Genomic DNA, 18,740 nt, shown 5'->3' with positions numbered 1-18,740 from the left:
GTATTCCATAAAATTGCATATTAATTGCACACAAGGTTTATGACGAAGGTAGTAGTGAAACAGACCACTCAAAACCTGTAGAATTTTGTAAAGAGAGCCCTACCTAAAACAGTAACAATCCTATTAAAGACATCAACCATAACATAGTAATTTCTTTGACAACAGTTGTCGAAATAAAAGCAAAATTAAACTATTGAGAGCATACCAAAATAAAAACTTTTACAAAACAAAGGAAAACAGCAACAAAACAAAAAGGCAACCTATTGAATGGAAGAAGATATTTGCAAATGATATATCCCATGGGGGATAATATCCAACATACATAAAGAATTTATACAACTCAACACCAAAAAACCCAAATAATCCAACTAAAAAATGGACAGCGGACCTGAATAGATATTTTTCCAAAGAAGACATATAGATGGCAAACAGATACATTTGAAGTTGCTCAATGTCAATAATGATGAGGGAAATGCAAATTAAAATCACCATGAGATATCACCTGGCTACCTGTCAGAATGGCTAAAATAAAAAACACAAGAAATAAAAGTGTTGGAGAAGATGTGGAGAAAAAGAAACCTTGTGCACTGTTGGTGGGTATGCAAATTAGTGCAGCCACTGTAGAAAATACTAGTTTCCTCAAAAAATTAAAAACAGAATTACCATATAATTCTATAATTCAACTACTGGGTATTTACCCAAAGAAAACAGAAACACTAATTTTGAAAAGATACATGTACCCCCACGTTTACTGCAGCATTATTTACAATAGCCAAGATTTGGAAGCAACTCAGTTGTTCATAGATAGATGAATGGATGACAAGATAGGGCATATACATATAGTGGAATGTTACTCAGTCATTAAAAAGAATGAAATATTGCCATTTGCAATAACGTATTTGGACCTAGAGTGTATAATGCTAATTGAAATAAATCAGAGAAAGATAAATATGTGGAATTTAAGAAACAGCAAATGAACAAAGGAAAAAAGAGAAACAAAAAAATAGGCTCTTAAACACAGAGGAAAAACTGTTGGTTAGCAAATGGAAAGTGCATGGGGGGGATGGGTGAAATTGATAATGGGCATTAAGAGTACATTTATCTTGATGAACACTGAGAAATAGGATTGTTGAATCATTATATTGTACACTTGAAACTAATATAATACTGTATTTTAATTATACCTGAATTTAAAAAATAAATTTAAAAAAATTTTAAAAATTAAAAGAAATCAGCTATAACAAATCTCCTGTGTCATTTGCACTTAGAATCACAGTTCCTCCTTATCAGCCTTATATCCTGGGGTTCCTGTTTCCTTAAAGACATTATGTATAGCTTCACCAGAAAGCTATACAAAGTGGAAAGCATAAGGGGTTCTTGAAGCCACTAGATCAGCTTCTTTTTGCACTAAAAAAAAGACTGCTGCAGAATTTTAATTTTTTTCTTAAAGTCTTCATAAATTGCTAAAATTCCTTTTTAACTGTGATAAAGTTGAACTCTATTGCCTCAAAAATGAATGGTTTTGGAAATTCAAAAGTGAACCTAGAGGATTCCAATGTTTACTGACGTCTTTACTTTTCAATTACACATGAGCAAATTGGCACCAAAGAAACATATGTAGCAGAACAGACGGTATGAATGGTCAGCCTGTATATGACAAACAATACATATACTGACTGTAAAGGCCAATACTGTGTTGCCGTAGTCCCTTATCTCTTACGACTTACCTTGTCCTGATGGACTCTCAGTTTTGAAGCCTGGAAGAGATGGCTGCTCTGTGTGTGCAGCAGTTGGTACTGCTTTGGTTTCAGCTTCTTTCACCAGATCCATCAGGAAAAGGGTATCAGTGCTCTCTGTGGGCCTAGGGCCCAGGGAGGGGGAAGAACACTGAAGGTAGCCTCTTCTTCAGAAGAGGGTGGTTCAAAGGATTGCTTTTCAGTCAGAAATGCTGGTATGGGGAGACCTTCTGACTTGAGAATGACTTTACCACTAGTCTTTGAGGTGGTGTCATAGAGTCCTCATAGAGGATGTAATTAGCTAACAAAGACTTTGTGGTAAGAAACTCACCAGGTACACTGTGTCCTGTTCTGTCCATTGTCTCAAGCCTGGATTGACCAAAAGGAAGTTCTGGACTCAAAGTAGCATCCTGAAGAATGAATTGAGAAAGACATGTTGAGAAGTGACATCTCCCTGTATGTGAGAAGGGCTACACTCTGTGCTTTTCTCTTTTATTTAAAGTTAAGCAAATCATTTTGTAGTTGACTTGAATCTACTATGGACTCATCTTTTTTTCTACTGTGGATTCTGATATAGGTTCTGATAAGAAGTTTATCATGAAAGGAAGACATGAATTGATAAAGTGGCAAAATATGATTAATTGGCCTCTTGGCTGAGTTTGCCTGGGTAGGGTTAATTAATAGCTGAAATACTTTGATTTTTCTACCATGTTTGAATTTATGAATTCCTTCATTTAAAGAAGGAATAGAGCTTAGTCAGCACTTCCAATTATGAATATCCCATTGACAACTTTTGGCATAAATTAAGCAGACATAGCTTTAAATGAAATATAAAAATTATTACAGAATTTATTATTTTATTTTGAATACATTAAACCCTCATAAATAAATACAGGTAAGGCCTTAAGACTTAAGAACATGCTTATAAAGTATGCTTATGTTTATATTTATTTCCAAAAGTCAATATTAAATTATATATTCTGCTTTAAGTATTCTTTTCAGTTCATGAACATGTGTTTCTTTTATCAAAAAAGCAAATCTTGACACTAATTGAAACAAAGATCTAACAACATTGAAGAAAATTTTTGAGTTTAGGATATTTGAAATGCAAGTTGTATCATATTTTTTTAACACAGAAACTGGAAGTGGGCAACAAAGTACTGCCTGTAAGACAGAAAAAAATTATAATTTGCATTGCAAAGAAGATTTTGCTCTGTTCAGTCTTTAAATTGATTTTTTTTTTTTTTTGATGCAAGCTTTTGAGGCTTTGTTCCTACTTGAAGAACAAAAGAACAACAAACTCACTTACCTTTGTGATATCAGCAAGGAGTGTAGGCAGCACTGACTGGAAGTCAGGATCGGTGCCTGGCAATGACCCCCAAAATTCTGCAGGTGAAAAATCACAAGGTTTGAGTATTTCTTTCTTTTTTTCTTTTGTGGTTGGACACTAAAACAGTCAGGGTTGAAAGATGTGGCAATAATCAGTTTTTAAGGGCTGGTATAGCAAATCATTAATAAATTAGCATCACATAAACTAATGGTCATTGATGTGAATGATTTATTGGAGGACAGATGCAAAGGGTACATCTTGTATGTTTATGTGATAAGAACAGTTATCAAAGTAGATTTTTAGGGTACTTAGTTTAATTGTACAGATTTGGATCAGGCAGGCAAATAAATTGGCTAGGCCAGTGGGGATGAAGATATAATGAAGCTAACAAAAAGAAATAGCTAGAATAAGCACAGGAACCAAAGACCACTTGCAGAGTCCTATTTCCACCTAGAAACCTGATTCTCAGAATATCCCAGAAGGTTGAACAGAGACAAACTAGAGTACCAGATGGTTTCTGAGTCTGAAGCTCATCTTCTCGACTAGGAGATTCTCTTGCCCTGCATCTTGTCCTCAGAAACCTTTTGATGTTTTCCAGTGTTGAGTTTGACTACCTAAACCAGAGAAATAGAACCGGCAGAGAATGCCAGTTTCATGTCGTGTCATACTAAAATAGAATTTCTAGTGTCCACCTATTCTGTTAAGGGTGCTGGGCATAATGAGGAGTTCTAGGTTTATGGGTCCCTCCAGGTACCCTCTGAGAATCCTGAATGTGCCTGATGATCTTGTTGATTTTTTTAGACTGCCTGCTATTCTCTGCCCTCGGAAGTTGACTTATATGGACTATATCAATGGCTTTTTACCCTCTGGCCTTGGGAAGGCTTAGACCATTAGGTAAACCCTTTACACCTTGAGGTAGTAATGGGGCCTTGCTGCTTCTGGCACCAGAGAACTGTCCTGTTCTTTTGTGTATTATGAAAAACTTTATAAATAACTCCTTCATCAAACTCTCATGCTGTCCCAATTTGAATGGCCATCTGTTTCCTTCTTGGTCTCAACCAATTTACTAGGTGAAGGAATCTGTTTGGGTCATGCCAGTGGAACAGAACTGTCCGCTGGTGCTTCTTTCTACCTGGACTCCACTGGGTAACTGTGGCTAACTACTGAATGGAAACTCTGGGCTTCTCCTAGACCTATTCTTGTTATGAAGTAGCACCAATGGCTCACCAAATGAGACTCACCAAATGGAGTGAGGAAAGAGAAGTGATTCCATTCATGAGGTGCCTGTCACAGAAATGACTGATTCTATAAAGCCCAAGTGGAAATGACACCTCCTATTGTCGTTGTCAGAATGTGGATAAAACTAGAACTACGAAATCACCAACTGACCATCAATGAACTGGATTGTTTCCACATCCAAGGATTTGTCTTCCTCTAGTGCTTTTCTGATCAGCTTTTTGAGGTCTAAATCTGTGAGATAGATTTCTGGTTGCTTGTCCTCTTCCATTGTTCCGTGGGGGGCTCCTTCACTTCCAATTTTGTTGGAATCAAAAGACAGGAGATCACTCTCAGGGCTTTTTGATTCTTCACTGTCTCTCTTAAAGATGGCCATAAGCCCTGTCTCTATGGAGCTTGAACTGTAGAGAGCAGAGGACACAATGCACCCAAACCCATTGTTACATGCTTTACAATGAGAGTCATTATGTGCTATGAAGATTCCAGACAGCTTCATCCTCTTTTCTGATAGGCTCTTAAAGGAGATCCCACTTCAAAACTAGTTTAAATGTTTATCAGAAATTTGAAATGTGGAAGAAGAATCAACGTGTATTTTAGTTATTAGATAGAATGACAGGATGTGGGGGCGGGTGGTAAGTCCAGCTTGAAGACTGACTACTAACTGAGTCCAGTGATCACAGAGTTTTACTTTATTCTTTATGAAAAAGTATTATTTGTCAAGAGTTGTTATTATTCACCAGTGTTTTTTGTGGCCTTATAGGTAAAGTCATGAAGTGCCCATCAGCAAGAAGGATAAATTGTCCTTTTGTCTACAAATAGCCTTCTTTAGGAGGGTCCCTGAAATAGCAGCATAGGCTACAGCAGTGGGACAGTTGTATGTGCATATTATAACCAAGTCAAAGGTTCAATTCTTAAGTTTATTTTTCCTCTACTTCTTTCAAGAAGTATTTTTTAATAAAAAAACAAAATTCTAAATCAAACATAATTTTTTCCCTCAAGCTGCTTTTAAGATAACATCTTAGAAGAAAGGTGTGAGAAAAGAGAAAGGGAAGTCGTATATAATTAACCATATTTATTTATCATATTTATTGACTTGATACCTTTTTGCATATAAAAATGAAATAGGATTCTCTTTAACTCTTTCCTCTAGGATCAGGTTTTACCTTTTATTTATTTATTTATTTATTTATTTTTAGGTTTTACCTTTTAGTTTATGCCATAAATCCACACTGAGGGATGCAAAAGTGTTTTAAAGCCACAGAAACTGATAATGTGTACACTTGGCCGTTCTTTGGGCCACACAATCAGTCAGAGTCTACAGTTCATTATTTCACTAGTCAATTAGAGAAGCCAAAGCTACATTCTTATTACTGAGCTCTCCAAGGTAAAGTGGCTCTGTCCCAATTCAAACTGACCTTGGAACCAAGGAGCAAATTAGTTTCTCTGCTTTGATCCAGACTTAGATTGGCTGGTTGTACAAGTGTGCATTCAGACAGACAACTTCCCATCACAAGTGATATTTAAGAAATTGTTAAAACATGCACAGAAATGTGTTTTTATGTTTTTCTAATTGGATTCTAAGTTTTAGAGAATATACTTTCACTGATCACGTCATTATTTACATACGTATCTCACGTAGTCATTTTGACTTGAGCTTTTTTCTACTACTGAGTAACTGATCAATTACTCTCATTTAAATAACACGCCAATAAAAAGCCATTAGTTTATCCCAGACTTGGTATGTAAAATTATTTTTTAAAAATCAGCATATAAATTTGTGGGGGAAAAGGTACTATATTTCAAAACATTAGAAAATTCCAAATTACCCATCTCTTCCTTTCTTTGGTCTTCATTTCACCATATGCAATGGGAACATGCAAGGGAGAAAGAATTTTTATGAAATTTATTAAGACATTTACTGAATCACTGCATATACCAGAGAGAGGAAAAGAGAGAGAGAGAGAGAGAGAGAGAGAGAGAGAGAGATATTTCTTTCCATTGTCTCCCATGTTTGCCCAGAGCTTGGAAGGAAATACATAAACTGCCATCAGAATTTGGATAGGAATTTTGAGATCTGTATGAATCTTAGGAAGTAAACAGAATTATATGATGTTCCTGATTGGGATTAAATCTCAGTTCAAAGACTAAATATACTTTTTATTTTAATTTTTTAATTTAAATTTAATTAGCCAACATATAGTACATCATTTGTCTCAGATGTGGTGTTCAACATGTACTTTTGGTTCTCTTCAGAAACTCTTTAAAAACATAAATAAACTCTTTGATTTCTTCATATTCTTCCCAAAGAGATGGTAAATATATATATCTTACATTTTGGATAGTGCTGGTGCCAGGAAGTTTTTAAAGAAAGTATTTTATAAATGAATTTCTCACCCTCTGAGTAGCATTAAATGTTTAATTCTGAAGGTAATTTATCCGAGATTGGACACTGGAACTGGTGTTTTGTTGACTGGTTTCAAATTATTTAATCATTAAGCCTTGAGGGAATGGTACAATTCATCATGGAACAGGTTGCAAGAAAAATAAACACCTGTTTACTGAGTGGGTGGTCTGTGCCAGGCGATTTACACGCACCTTCATTTAATCTTTTCAACAACACATCTCCATTCTACAGAGAAAGGAACACACACACACAGGGGGAAATTGTTAGCTGGAAGGTGGCAGAGCCAGGATTCAAACCCTGTCCTGCCTGACTTGAAGTTTGAGCCCATTTGCTATGCCACTACCTGCTCAAGCCTCAAAAGAGGCCATTTGGTCATCAAACTGGCAAGTATTCTGGACTCCTCTGGGCATCTACATGGACCTCTTTTCACATTTCAGATGATATTTGTTGACAAAGACATTCTACACATGTGATGGAATTTGTGTTGCTGCTTTTTGTGCCTGGAGTATGAATTCATTTAACTTTCATACCTTGATAATATATGACTGAAATAGACTTCGCTATGACTTTCCTTCTACGGAAGCAGGGGAGAATCTATGACTTTTTCACTGGGGCTGCTCTGTGGGAGGGACTTCTGTACTGACTAGACATTCATTTAGGGCTTGCCTCATGCTTCTTTCAGCAGCGGCTTGTAGTCTGGAGAGAAGCGGGGCTCCTTGAGCCAAGACCCTAGTTCTGCTCATTAAAAAAATATGTATGCTGCATTGAAATATAATTGTCATGAAACCAACTGCAAATGTTGAAGGTGTACAGTTTGATCTAAGTTTGACCCTATATACTGTGCAATCATTACCACAATCAAATTAATTCCTCCCAAAGGTTTACTCATGCCCCTTTGAAACCCTTCCCTCCTATCCTTTCTGTGTCAACCCCCACAAGAAACTACTGATCTGTTTTCTATCATTATAGATTAGTTTCTGTGTTCTAGAGTTACATACAAATGGAACCATAATATACTCCTTTCCCTCTGGCTTCCTTCACTCAACATAGTTATTCTGAGATGAACCCATATTGTTGTGTATTCTATTAGCTCCTCCCTCTGCTGAGGAGTCGTCTATGGTAACAATAGTCCACAGTTTGTGTTATCTGTTGCTCTGTTGATGGACATTTAGGTTGCTTCTAGCCCTCAGCTACTTCAAATAAAGCTGCTATGGACATTTATGAACTAGTCTTTGAAAGACCCTCCAACCAGATTAAATGATTGTTAATAGTTTCCCATATTTGCTGTAAGTAATTAAGCAGTATTTAAAGTGGATCTTTTTCTGTTCGTCCTTATAATTGTGTTAATAATAGATGTCCTTCCAACTTCCCAGTTGTGTTGGGAGACTCAGACGAGGTCACTAATAAAAATGTAGATCAGGTTTTATACAAATGAGCTGAAATAAAGACCGTATCAGGAGATTCATAGTGTTTTAGGGGATCTGGCTCCATGAGAAAGCAATTTCCTTCTCACTAAGTTTACTTTACAATATTCTGAGCATTGTTAGATACGATTAAAAGCTTGTCATACTCATAAACATATTGTTTATAGTATTCAGGGTCAAAATGTTTTCTGGGAGACTAAGTATTCATTCCATAATGGAAATCATTGGAAATATACGGTCAAATTTACTTTAAAAGCATCTTTGGCAGAAATAAGAATAAAGACTTACAGAGACAAACACATGGGAAAGATGCAGCTTCAGGGGCTACACCTTTTTTACCTTGTGAAATTTCATCATCCTAACATTTTCATTTTCTTCCGAAATAGATTTTTTTTATTATTAGTTTTTCATTTATTTGAAGGGAGAGCATAATGAGCAAATTGAACATTCACCAGGAGGACGGTTCGTATCATTTCCTTCAGCTTTAAATGAAACATCTGCTCTTAGCACAGTGGCTTGTCCAGAAGACCTTGCCACGTATGCAGAATATTCTACTATCACCTTTTATTTCTTTCTAATCCATCTGATTTCACATGGAATATTGTGGAGCAGCATTGTGAAATAAAGAAAAATGAGACTGCTGTGGTACATATTAAGGGTTTCATCTTTTATAACTTTCACTTTCCAATACTTTCTTCCCCTGGAGTCATACAAATCAGAGCGGCCTGAGAGGTTTGAAAGGAAAAAACCGGTGGAGCTCACCCAGAAGCTATTCCTCGTGAGTGTGGAAACTTGCTCTGGGCACCTGGCTTTAAGATAAGAGACAGTGGAGGGGCCAGGAAGTATTCTGGGGGTGGCTTTCTCTTCTCACTTTATGAATCTCTGTTGGGGCAGGGAATCTCATTCTGACATACCAGGGTTGACATACACCTTATGGTACATTTGAAAAAAATATCACATTAGGACCCTGCCTGTAGACGTTTTGAGTGAGAACTTAGAAAGAGGATGTAAAACTGCTTGCCAAAAATCATAGTACCCACCCAGATTAGAGTGTTGGGATGCTCATGGATATAGGCCTGCTTGTGGGGAAGCCATGGGAACACAAGTCAACCCTGCTTTAGCATGGCACTATTCTTTAATTTCATTTCCTTTATTTAAAATTGTAATTTAATAATTTTTGTGTGGTAATGCATTACTACAGTTCAGACATCAAAATGATAATAAAAGCTGTATTTTGGGAAGTATTCCTTCCACTTCTGTCCCTTTCTACCCCATTCCTTCAACTCCCTTATCCCCAAAGGTACTACTTTTTTTTAGTTTCATCTGATTCCCTAGGGTCACACTGATTTGTTTCAATGATGATGATATTTGGCATTCAACAGGGAACCAGGCAATCAGGCTCTAAGGTAACTAATTGCTACTTCTTTTGACCTGTCCCTACTGAGGTATTCTCCTAAGAGGTTTGTTAATAACATTGCCAAAGACAGCAGATGAGCTCTCTGCAGAGAGCAGTGTTTCTGCCTCCAGAGGGAGGAGGGAATACAGCTTCTGTGTTACCCCTTAAAAAATCACCTAGAGTCATGTTCTAATTAGACAGTTCCTTTATCTCAAATGTATTCAGTTTTCAGGATCTAGCAGGGCTAAACAACTTGGGGGAAAGGAACCTTATAATCCTCATGACACTGTTTTTAAAATGGACAGAGAGAAAGTAATTTAAAAATTGAGAAGAGCCCAGTTCTCTTACTTACCTAAATCCTAGCACATGGATTTCTTTGAATCCTGGAAGTTTCTTAAATACCTTTTGCATCTGCAGAAGGAAAGAAATTTATGAAACACTCTTCAGGCTCTACTGGGTCAGATCTTACCTAACTGAAAAAGCCTAAATACTTCTGATGAGTTTGGGGAAAAACATGAAAATGCAAAATTGAAGCAACTATTGAGGCCAAACTCTTTGTTCTTAGTTATTTCTGAAACCCAGAGGAAAGTGTTTTGGTATTTATTTAAAAGCTGCAATTGTGGGGCGGGGGGTGCCTTGATGGCTCAGTTGTTTAAACATCTGACTCTTGATTTTGGCTCAGGTCATGATCTCAGTGGAGCCTGCCTAAGATTCTCTTTCTCCCTCTCCCTCTCCCTATGCCCCTCCCCACCTTGCGCACTCTCTTTCTCTCTCTCTTAAAAAAAAAAAAAAATAGAAAAATTTAAAAAGCTGCAATTGGGTAGTTCAGACCTGCTTTAATGGTTACTTTAAATAGAATATGAAATAACTTTAAGGTGGTACTTGGAAGAAACATTTTTGGCTACAGTGTTTTTATTTATACACACAGAATAACATATTTTCTGAGTTGAATAAGATGATTTGGAAAATACAATGTTAAAGCAATTATTAAAATCAAAATGGCTGCTGTAACTAAATAACATGGTACAATCAGACTCTAATAGGTTAGATTATAGATTTATTTCTTAATTAGTCTGACCTTGCTAATGAGGCGTATTATCAGAATATTTTACAATTGCTATACTCAATGACTCCTGACCCACTACAGTCGGGCTTCTGCCTCTGGATTTGTCTAGGAGGGACAGTTTTCTCCAGGCTGTTGCCTCTTGGCTCTCTCCAAATCCAGTGGCATTTTCCGTTCCTCTTCCAGGGTTTGCCTGCTTTTTTCCCTGGTTCTTCTTCTATCTCAAGGACCACTTTCTCAGTCTTGTTTAATCCATCTTATTCTTGTCTGCACTCTAAATATCAAGATTCTGAAAATTTGCACTCAGCCTCCTTATCTCACTCTCCCCACTTATTTAGTAAGTGGGGAAACATTTCGTTTCCACCATGTTCTTATTCCCATGGCAGGTGTACTCTTCCCATCTCCCTTTTTACATTGCTGAAATGATTTTCTAGGTGTGCATGAGGAAAGGAAGGAGAAATTTGGGGGAGGGATATGTTGGGGCAGGAGGAAAAGGAGGAGATGTCTCCTTGATCACATTTTTATTTCCAAGGTAATCATTCCATATCTGTTGTTCTTCACTAAAAGTCCCTTGCTGGGCGGCACTGCCCATTGAAGAAGCTCCAGTTCTTTAGAATGGCATTTAAGACCCTCTGCAATCTACCTTCTCCATTCCCCAAGTACTTTATCACTTATTCTTCCTGCCATCATTATCTCCTTGGCCAATACTGTATCCTCTAATTTCACAAAACCAAGGCTTATCTCTCCTCAAATACAACATGTACCTCATTCAGACTTCTATAACTTATTTCCCCTTTAGCCCAAGATGCAACTTCTACCTTCTGTTTATTGACTGCCCATGCCCCCATCTTTCAAAGCCAGCACAAACGCATTCTCTATTTTTTAAAAGGTTGTTATTATTTATTTGAGAGAGAGACAGAGAGAGAGAACAAGGGATGGAGAGAAAGAGAGAGAGAATGAGAGAGATGGAGAGAGAGAGCAGAGAGCATAAACAGGGGGAGAAGCAGGCTCCCAGCTGAGCAGGGAGACTGATGTGGGGCTCAATCCTAGGACCCCAAGATCAGGACCTGAGCCAAAGACAGATGCCTAACTGACCGAGTCACCCAGGCACCCCAAACATATTCTCAATTGAAAAGCATCCATAGAGCCCTTAAGTCAGGTTCAATGATTTCTTCTCCCTACTACTCTAGAACTTAATGCACTATGTCCCATAAAACAGTCTGTGAGCTGCATGATGTCTTCCTCACTGAGGATTATGCTCTTTGGGCTCAGGAACCATGTCTTATTGACTCATCTTTATCTCCCTCCCTCTCAGTACCTAGGAAACCATCATCAGTCCCATAGTAGGGACTCAGCAAAGTTTGTTTAATTGACTTGAGCGCCTCTCTTCATTCTCTAAACTCATCGACATGCAACTGCATTGTCACTGTATCTAAAATTACTGCTGACTCTACATTATCTATGCCAAGGACTAAGGCAGTGATGCACAGATAATCCCCAAATCACTTACACCGGGCTTTGAAACGCATCATGGATTTCTTTTTCCAGCAGACTGTTTTACCTCCCAAGTCATATTTTCTTGCACCAATGTTAAAAATAGTTTTCATCCCCTGAGTATATGATAACTGCAGTGATGAAGGTAGGCCAGTTTTGGGTGAGGAGGTAGCTGTGTAGGTTTGAGTTTAAATATTGGTTCTGCTACTTTCTCCTTATTAAGGCCTGGAGTTTATTGCTTAGCCATAAGCAATACGATCTCTGAATCTGATCTCCTTAGCCAAAAAGGGACAATAATACTTCTAATTTGAGGCTCCTATAAGGAATAACTAATAAGTGCTGGACACACAATGGGCAAAGAGTGGATGATACTGTATTATTGATTTCCTTAGTTTCTATCTCTCCTACTGGATTACTAGCTCCTCGGTAGGCCAATTTTCTTTTACTTCTTCTGTGGTCTCATACCATGGGGCCTGATGAGAGCAGACAGAGCAGGCCTTTAGTTGGTTGTTTTTAAAAGACTCAGTGAGGGGAAGGACAGAGTGAGGGTCTCTATAGAGGTTAGGGGGAGGGAGCCTGAGTAATAAGTTTCTGTTTCTCCACTGCCACCCCCACCACAGGCTTACCAGAGGAGAGCTAGGAGTTTAGGCGTGGGGGACCTGGTCTTTAGTATGGGGGCAGGTAGTAAGGAGCTGTGTACATGCTCCAGGTCTATTCTGGCCTCCTGTGACAAATAGCTCTGGGGCCACAAGGCATTTGTCATGCCATTCCAGGAACAACACCTGGGACTCAATGTTTAAGCATGAGCAGCAGTTTCTGGAGCAGAAGATTCAGACCCTGACTTGTTCCTCTTTCTTATCCAGGATATCAGAGATGCTGTTCTATGGAGGAAAACAAGCTCAAAGCTGCTTCCAGAGAGGCTCACAGCTGCAGCATGGGCAGCAGGGAACATCTCCAGGGAGAGCTGTCCTCCCCTCCAGGAGTGCTCCACGGCACTGCCTCTGGTGGAGGGGAATTTTGCTCATTGTCCATGTCCTCTTTGTGAACCTGCCTGTGATTGATTAAGAGCCAGCTCTGCTTAAGAGGGTGCAGAAGGCATCTAGGGAGGAGATGACAAAGGCCTTCAGTTAATTCCGCTAAATAATCTTCTGGGGACCTTCCAATCATGGAGCGCTAACCACTAAATTGCTAATTAAGTGCCCAGTTAACCTTATTAATAATACTAACTGCACAGGGGCCTCGCTGATTCTGCTGGAATGTATGCTAACGGGGCTATAAAAAGGCAGCCGTGTTGAGTTCTCATGAATGTTTGCACAGGAGAAAGCATTCAGACAACAACTAAGCATTCCTTTTGACATTTGTATTAAATTGCTCATTAGGTTTATTGTGGAAATTAAATTACTGCAAAGCACTGTCCATTAATTCCTGATTAGGCCTGAATGGCTTGCTGATGCAAGTCCGGGCTGTGGTGGAGCTGCTTAGTTATGTGTGGGCAGGCTGCTAGGTGGTCTGGATTGCTCAGGAGCCTGGAAAGGGACCAGATGCTCTAAGCAGAGGGGCTCCATTTCAGAGAAGCCAGTGATCATGCAGAGGAACCAGCAGGACTGATGTGATGGGTCTCTGGAACAAGACTGAGCAAGAAGACATAGTCTTTTGGCTAATAAGGTTTTGAGTCTACAATGGACTTGTTTATCTGATGATGGTACAAAAATCCCTGCCTTGAAGATATTTATTTGGGAAAAATGGGAAGTATAGCATAATGATTAAGAATAGGGGTTCTGATGCCAGGCTGCTTGGGTTTGAATCTTGGCCAACTAACCAATTTTGAAGATAACTCTGACTATACTCAGAACTTTCTGAAAAGAATATTTTAAAGAACAAACAGAAAGTTCACAGATAATTTTTAATTCATTCTATCTAATAATCCGTGTCTAAGTACCTCTCCAGTTCATAAACACCCCATGCTGATGTTTTCTCTTTGAAGTGTGTAGAGACGATTCTTTACATTTTATTGGCTGAACGGTGATGCAGGGAGTGGTTGGAGGTTTAAAATTTTTGCTTATTCTGGGGGCTTAAGGGGGTAGGAGAAGAATAAATGAAACAAGATGGGATTGGGAGGGAGACAGACCATAAGTGACTCTTAATCTTACAAAACAAACTGAGGGTTGCTGGGGGAAGGGGGTACGGGGGCGGTTATGGACATTGGGGAGGGTATGTGCTTTGGTGAGTGCTGTGAAGTGTGTAAACCTGGTGATTCACAGACCTGTAACCCTGGGGATAAAAATATATTATATGTTTATAAAAAATAAAAAATTAAACAAACAAACAAAACAAAACAAAACAAACCAAATTTTTGCTTATTCATCATCTCCTCAGTTGAGAGGAGGTAAGCCTTGAATTCTCCACATGTGAGAAGTAGGGGCCTATAGGTTCCCTGGCCGTGCTGTGTGAGATGCTTGGGCTATCCAAAAATGTAGTTCATGGTTATGTTATCGTATGAATGTATCGATTCTCAATTGCATTTCTATAATTACAGAATAGTTAACTGCATTCCAACTCCATATTAGGCGGTAAGTCCTCAGAGATCAAGAAATTGTTCCTGCCCTCAAGGGGACGCCCAGAGCCTGAAGGCAGTGAGATGCTGGCTGAAGAGGGAGAAATAGAGACAACAAAAGCCATAGACGTGTAAACAAACAATCTCAAGACAGGGTGATAACTCTTGGGACAGCAGTGGGCACTGAGCGTTAGCCCAGAGGAGAGGTACTGAACCCAGGATGAGTGGAGAGAACTTTCCTTGATGAAGTTTGCAAAATGAAACCCAGGGAAGGGACATTGTGGACAGAGGAAGCAGCACATGGAAAGGCTAAAGGTGAGAAGAGATTTGCAAGCAGTTTGTATTTCCTGTAAAGTAGTGTGCAAAGGAGAGGGATGGGAAAGGCCTAGTGTTCAGATGAAGCTGGAAAGGAAGGCAGGACTCTCTTCATGGTGAATAGAAGCCACAGTCAGCACAGCACTTTGGATTCATCCTGTGGTTAATGAAGAGGTGGGCAGAGGAGATAATGGTCAGAGATGGAGGAGACATCTTGGGGCAGCTCCTAAGTTTCCTGGATGACATGGACAACATAATTGGCTTTCATTTTCACCCATGAAAAATGCCAAGGTTTTAAATTGCATCAAACTGCAAAAGTGGAAACATTATGTAAGATAAATATGGGTTAAAAATTCATATTTCAACCCAGCATATTCCCAAGTTGGTGCTTACATGAACATTTTAGACCTACAAAATATGTGCTTCGTGCCTTTCAGTTAAAGGAGATTTAAAAACCCACTAATATTTAAAGAAAAACTAAATATAAGTGATTTTTAGGATAGAGAAGCTGGAATAGAAAAACTTTTCTAGAGATCCATTTGCCCTAACATTTTGGGACATATTGCAGTTTTTGATTTCTTTCTAATGGTTAAAAATGAATGCCTAGTCACAAGAAGTTGGAACTCAACTCAAAGGGTTTAGGTCCTGTTAGCTCTCAGATTCTGATTCATGACTCAGGCTGTGGTTGTGTGGGACAGGCTCACTTACCTGGAGCTGAGACTTTGCTGCCAGCTCCTGATAATATGGGGTCTGGGAGTCAGTGAGTTCCGCCTCAAGCTTCTGGTTTGCCAGAGTGACGCTCAGCAACACCTTCTGCTCCACTGGGCCCTTGGATGTCTTAGTGGGTTCTACATTTCTTTCCTAAATTAAAAAAATAAAGTCTTCTCTTAACATAAAGTATAAGCATATGGTAATATTAAACAGTATATATTGATAACGTCCCAAGAAGTGTATTATGAAGGCTCAAGTGCTTTTAGAATTAAAATTCTATGAACTAGAAGTGTCCTCTGAATTTCATTGAGAGACAATGTACCAAAGCTCCAATGAGTTAACTGTTTAGAATCCTTGAGAACACTGTAATTTTATGACTATGTGCTCTTCATGAAAGCATTTACACATATATACACACACACACATAATTCATAAATACTGCATGTATATATACATACATAATCCTGTCACTGGGATTGTGCCACCTTCTTGCATAACTTTATAAATACTCTTTGATGAGGGCTGGATTACCCAAAATAACCTAAGGATGCTGAGCGATTACTTAATATAATCTTTTCTTAGGGAAGAGTCTAGACTGGTTTAATGAGACCATTTGTGCTTAAACTTCACATTGAAGCTAGTTAGATCAAGAGAGGGTTTGAAATATCTCTCAGAAGGAATGGCATATTGGGGCCACCTTTGGTAGTATGTGACTTAGAAGAGAAGCACTCTTTTGAGGACCTGGATTTGGCCTCTGATCAAGGACCAGAGGTCATCCTTCTTGCCCTCTGGACTGAGAACAGGCAGGAGTCTCTCACTGTTCTGAATTCATGTAGGCCCCCAGGGTACAGATCAAGCCTAGAGCTGGGGTTCAAACTTGAGGTTTGACAGATTTTCAATATTGGGCACCCAGATGGTCATGAAATCTGAACAGCTTTCTTAAAAGAGTAAAAATCATGTCTATAGAAAATGGAAAGTCTTTGGTAAAGTACATATTCTCTTATTAGTGAAATTAAAGCTGTGGAAGCTGAAAGAGACCAACCAATGGAAAATGACATGAGGGACAAATCTTATATGGGTGGTAGTCAATGTAGTCTCTCTTCATTTCTCACCACAAAGTTCTCTTTTCCATGGGACAGCAGCATAGCCTCTAACTTTAATAGTGCACACAGAGGATGTAGACTCACACTTGCCAGACTACTGATGTTTGTTTTCATTCATTCATTCATTCACTCACTCATTGAAATAACACACATTAAGCATCTGTATGGGTATAGAACAGTGCTAGGACATATGGAAAGTTAAAAGAAAAATATATGGCATGTGGTATTATCCTCTAGAAGCTTACCATTTAATTGGGCATATTTAAAGTTCATATGAGACATTTAAATAAATTCTTTAGATGTAATGGTGAGACATCTTCTAATTACCTTCAGCTACTGGATTAATTTTCCATGTTTCTTACCCAGCATCCTCAGTGATACTCTATTATCTATGGGTAAAATTACAAACTTTTTTCCTGACCTCCAAGGCTCTTCACAATCTGATCTCAATCTGCTTGAACAATTTTATTTTTTATATATTTTTTCATGAAAGTTTTTTTAAAATTAAACTACTGAGTAGACCCAGGTAGTGTATTCTATTTTAAAAATAGAATATTTTAAATTTTAAATTATAATTTAAAATTTAATTTAAAATTTAAATAATTTAAAATTTAAAATTTTAATTTTAAAATATTTTAAATTTTAATTCCAGTTAGTTAAGATACACTGTTATTTTAGTCTCAGGTGTACAATATAGTGATTCAACACTTCCATACATCATCCTGTGCTCATCATGACAAGTGCAGCCCTTAATCCCCATCACCTATTTCACCCACCCCCAACCCACCTCCTCTGTGGGAACCATCAGTTTGTTCTCTATAGTTAAGAATCTGTTTCTAGGTTTCTCTCTCTCTCTTTCCCTTTGCTCATTTGTTTTGTTTCTTAAATTCCACATCTGAGTGAAATCATATGGTATTTATCTTTCTCTGACTGACTTATTTCACTTAGCATTATACTCTCTAGCATAGGATTACATCCTTGCAAATGGCAAGATTTCATTCTTTTTTGTGGTTGAGGAATATTCCATTGTATATATATACACCACATTTTTAAATAACCATTCATCAGCTGACAGATACTTGGGCTGTTTCCATAATTTGTCTATTGTAAATAATGCTACTATAAAAAGGGGTTCATGTGTCTGTTTGAATTAGTGTTTTTGTATTATTTGGATAAATACTCAATAGTGCAATTGCTGGGTCACAGGGTAGTTCTATTTTTAACTTTTTGAGGAACCTCCATATAGTTCTCCAGAGTGGCTCCGCCAGTTGGCATTCCTACCAATAGTGCAAGAGGGCTCCTTTTTCTCCACATCCTTGCCAACATCTATTATTTCTTGTATTGTTGATTTTAGTCATTCTGACAGCTGTGAGGTGATACCTCATTGTAGTTTTGATTTGTATTTCCCTGATGATGAATGATGATGAGCATTTTTTCATGTGTTTCTTGGCCATCTGTTCGCCTTCTTTGGAAAAACGTCTCTTCATGTCTTCTGCTCTTTTTAAAACTGGGTTATTTGTTTTTTGGATGTTGAGTTTTATAAGTTCTTTATATATTCTGGATAATAACCTTTCATCAGATATGCCATTTACAAATATCTTCTTCCATTCTGTAGACTTTTAGTTTTATTGATTTTTTTCTTCGCTGTGTAGAAGCTTTTTATTTTGATGTGGTCCCAACAGTTTATTTTTGTTTTTATTTCCCTTGCCTCAGGAGACATATCTAGAAATAAGTTGCCATGGCCAATGTCAAAGAGGTTACTGTCTGTATTCCCTTCTCTGTTTTTTTTTAATGGTTTTATTTATGGTTTCCTGTCTCACGTCTAGATTTTTAATACATTTTGTATTTATATTTGTGTATGGTATAATAAAGTGGTCCAATTACTTTCTTTTGCATGTTGCTGTCCAGTTTTCCTAACACTATTTGTCAAAGAGACTGTCCTTTTCTCATTCGATATTCTCTTCTGCTTTGTCA

General features: G+C 38.0%; 1 protein-coding gene across 1 annotated transcript in view; it reads right to left on the bottom strand.

Annotated features, from left to right (window-relative positions):
* IMPG1 (interphotoreceptor matrix proteoglycan 1) overlaps nt 1-18,740 on the bottom strand; it is a 127,036-nt gene that overhangs the window by 69,007 nt on the left and 39,289 nt on the right. Inside the window, exons 7-12 of the mRNA XM_044236289.1 lie at nt 15,661-15,813; nt 9,879-9,937; nt 6,129-6,149; nt 4,456-4,703; nt 3,046-3,122; nt 2,068-2,146 (exon numbers count right to left, since the gene is read on the bottom strand). Coding sequence (XP_044092224.1) covers nt 2,068-2,146; nt 3,046-3,122; nt 4,456-4,703; nt 6,129-6,149; nt 9,879-9,937; nt 15,661-15,813 — 637 coding nt within the window. The remainder of the gene's footprint in view (nt 1-2,067; nt 2,147-3,045; nt 3,123-4,455; nt 4,704-6,128; nt 6,150-9,878; nt 9,938-15,660; nt 15,814-18,740) is intronic.

Source organism: Neovison vison, chromosome 1, assembly GCF_020171115.1.
Source record: "Neovison vison isolate M4711 chromosome 1, ASM_NN_V1, whole genome shotgun sequence".
Taxonomy (NCBI): Eukaryota; Metazoa; Chordata; class Mammalia; order Carnivora; family Mustelidae; genus Neogale; species Neogale vison.
Note: the sequence above shows the minus strand (reverse complement) of the source record. Positions and strands in the feature narration are given on the sequence as shown.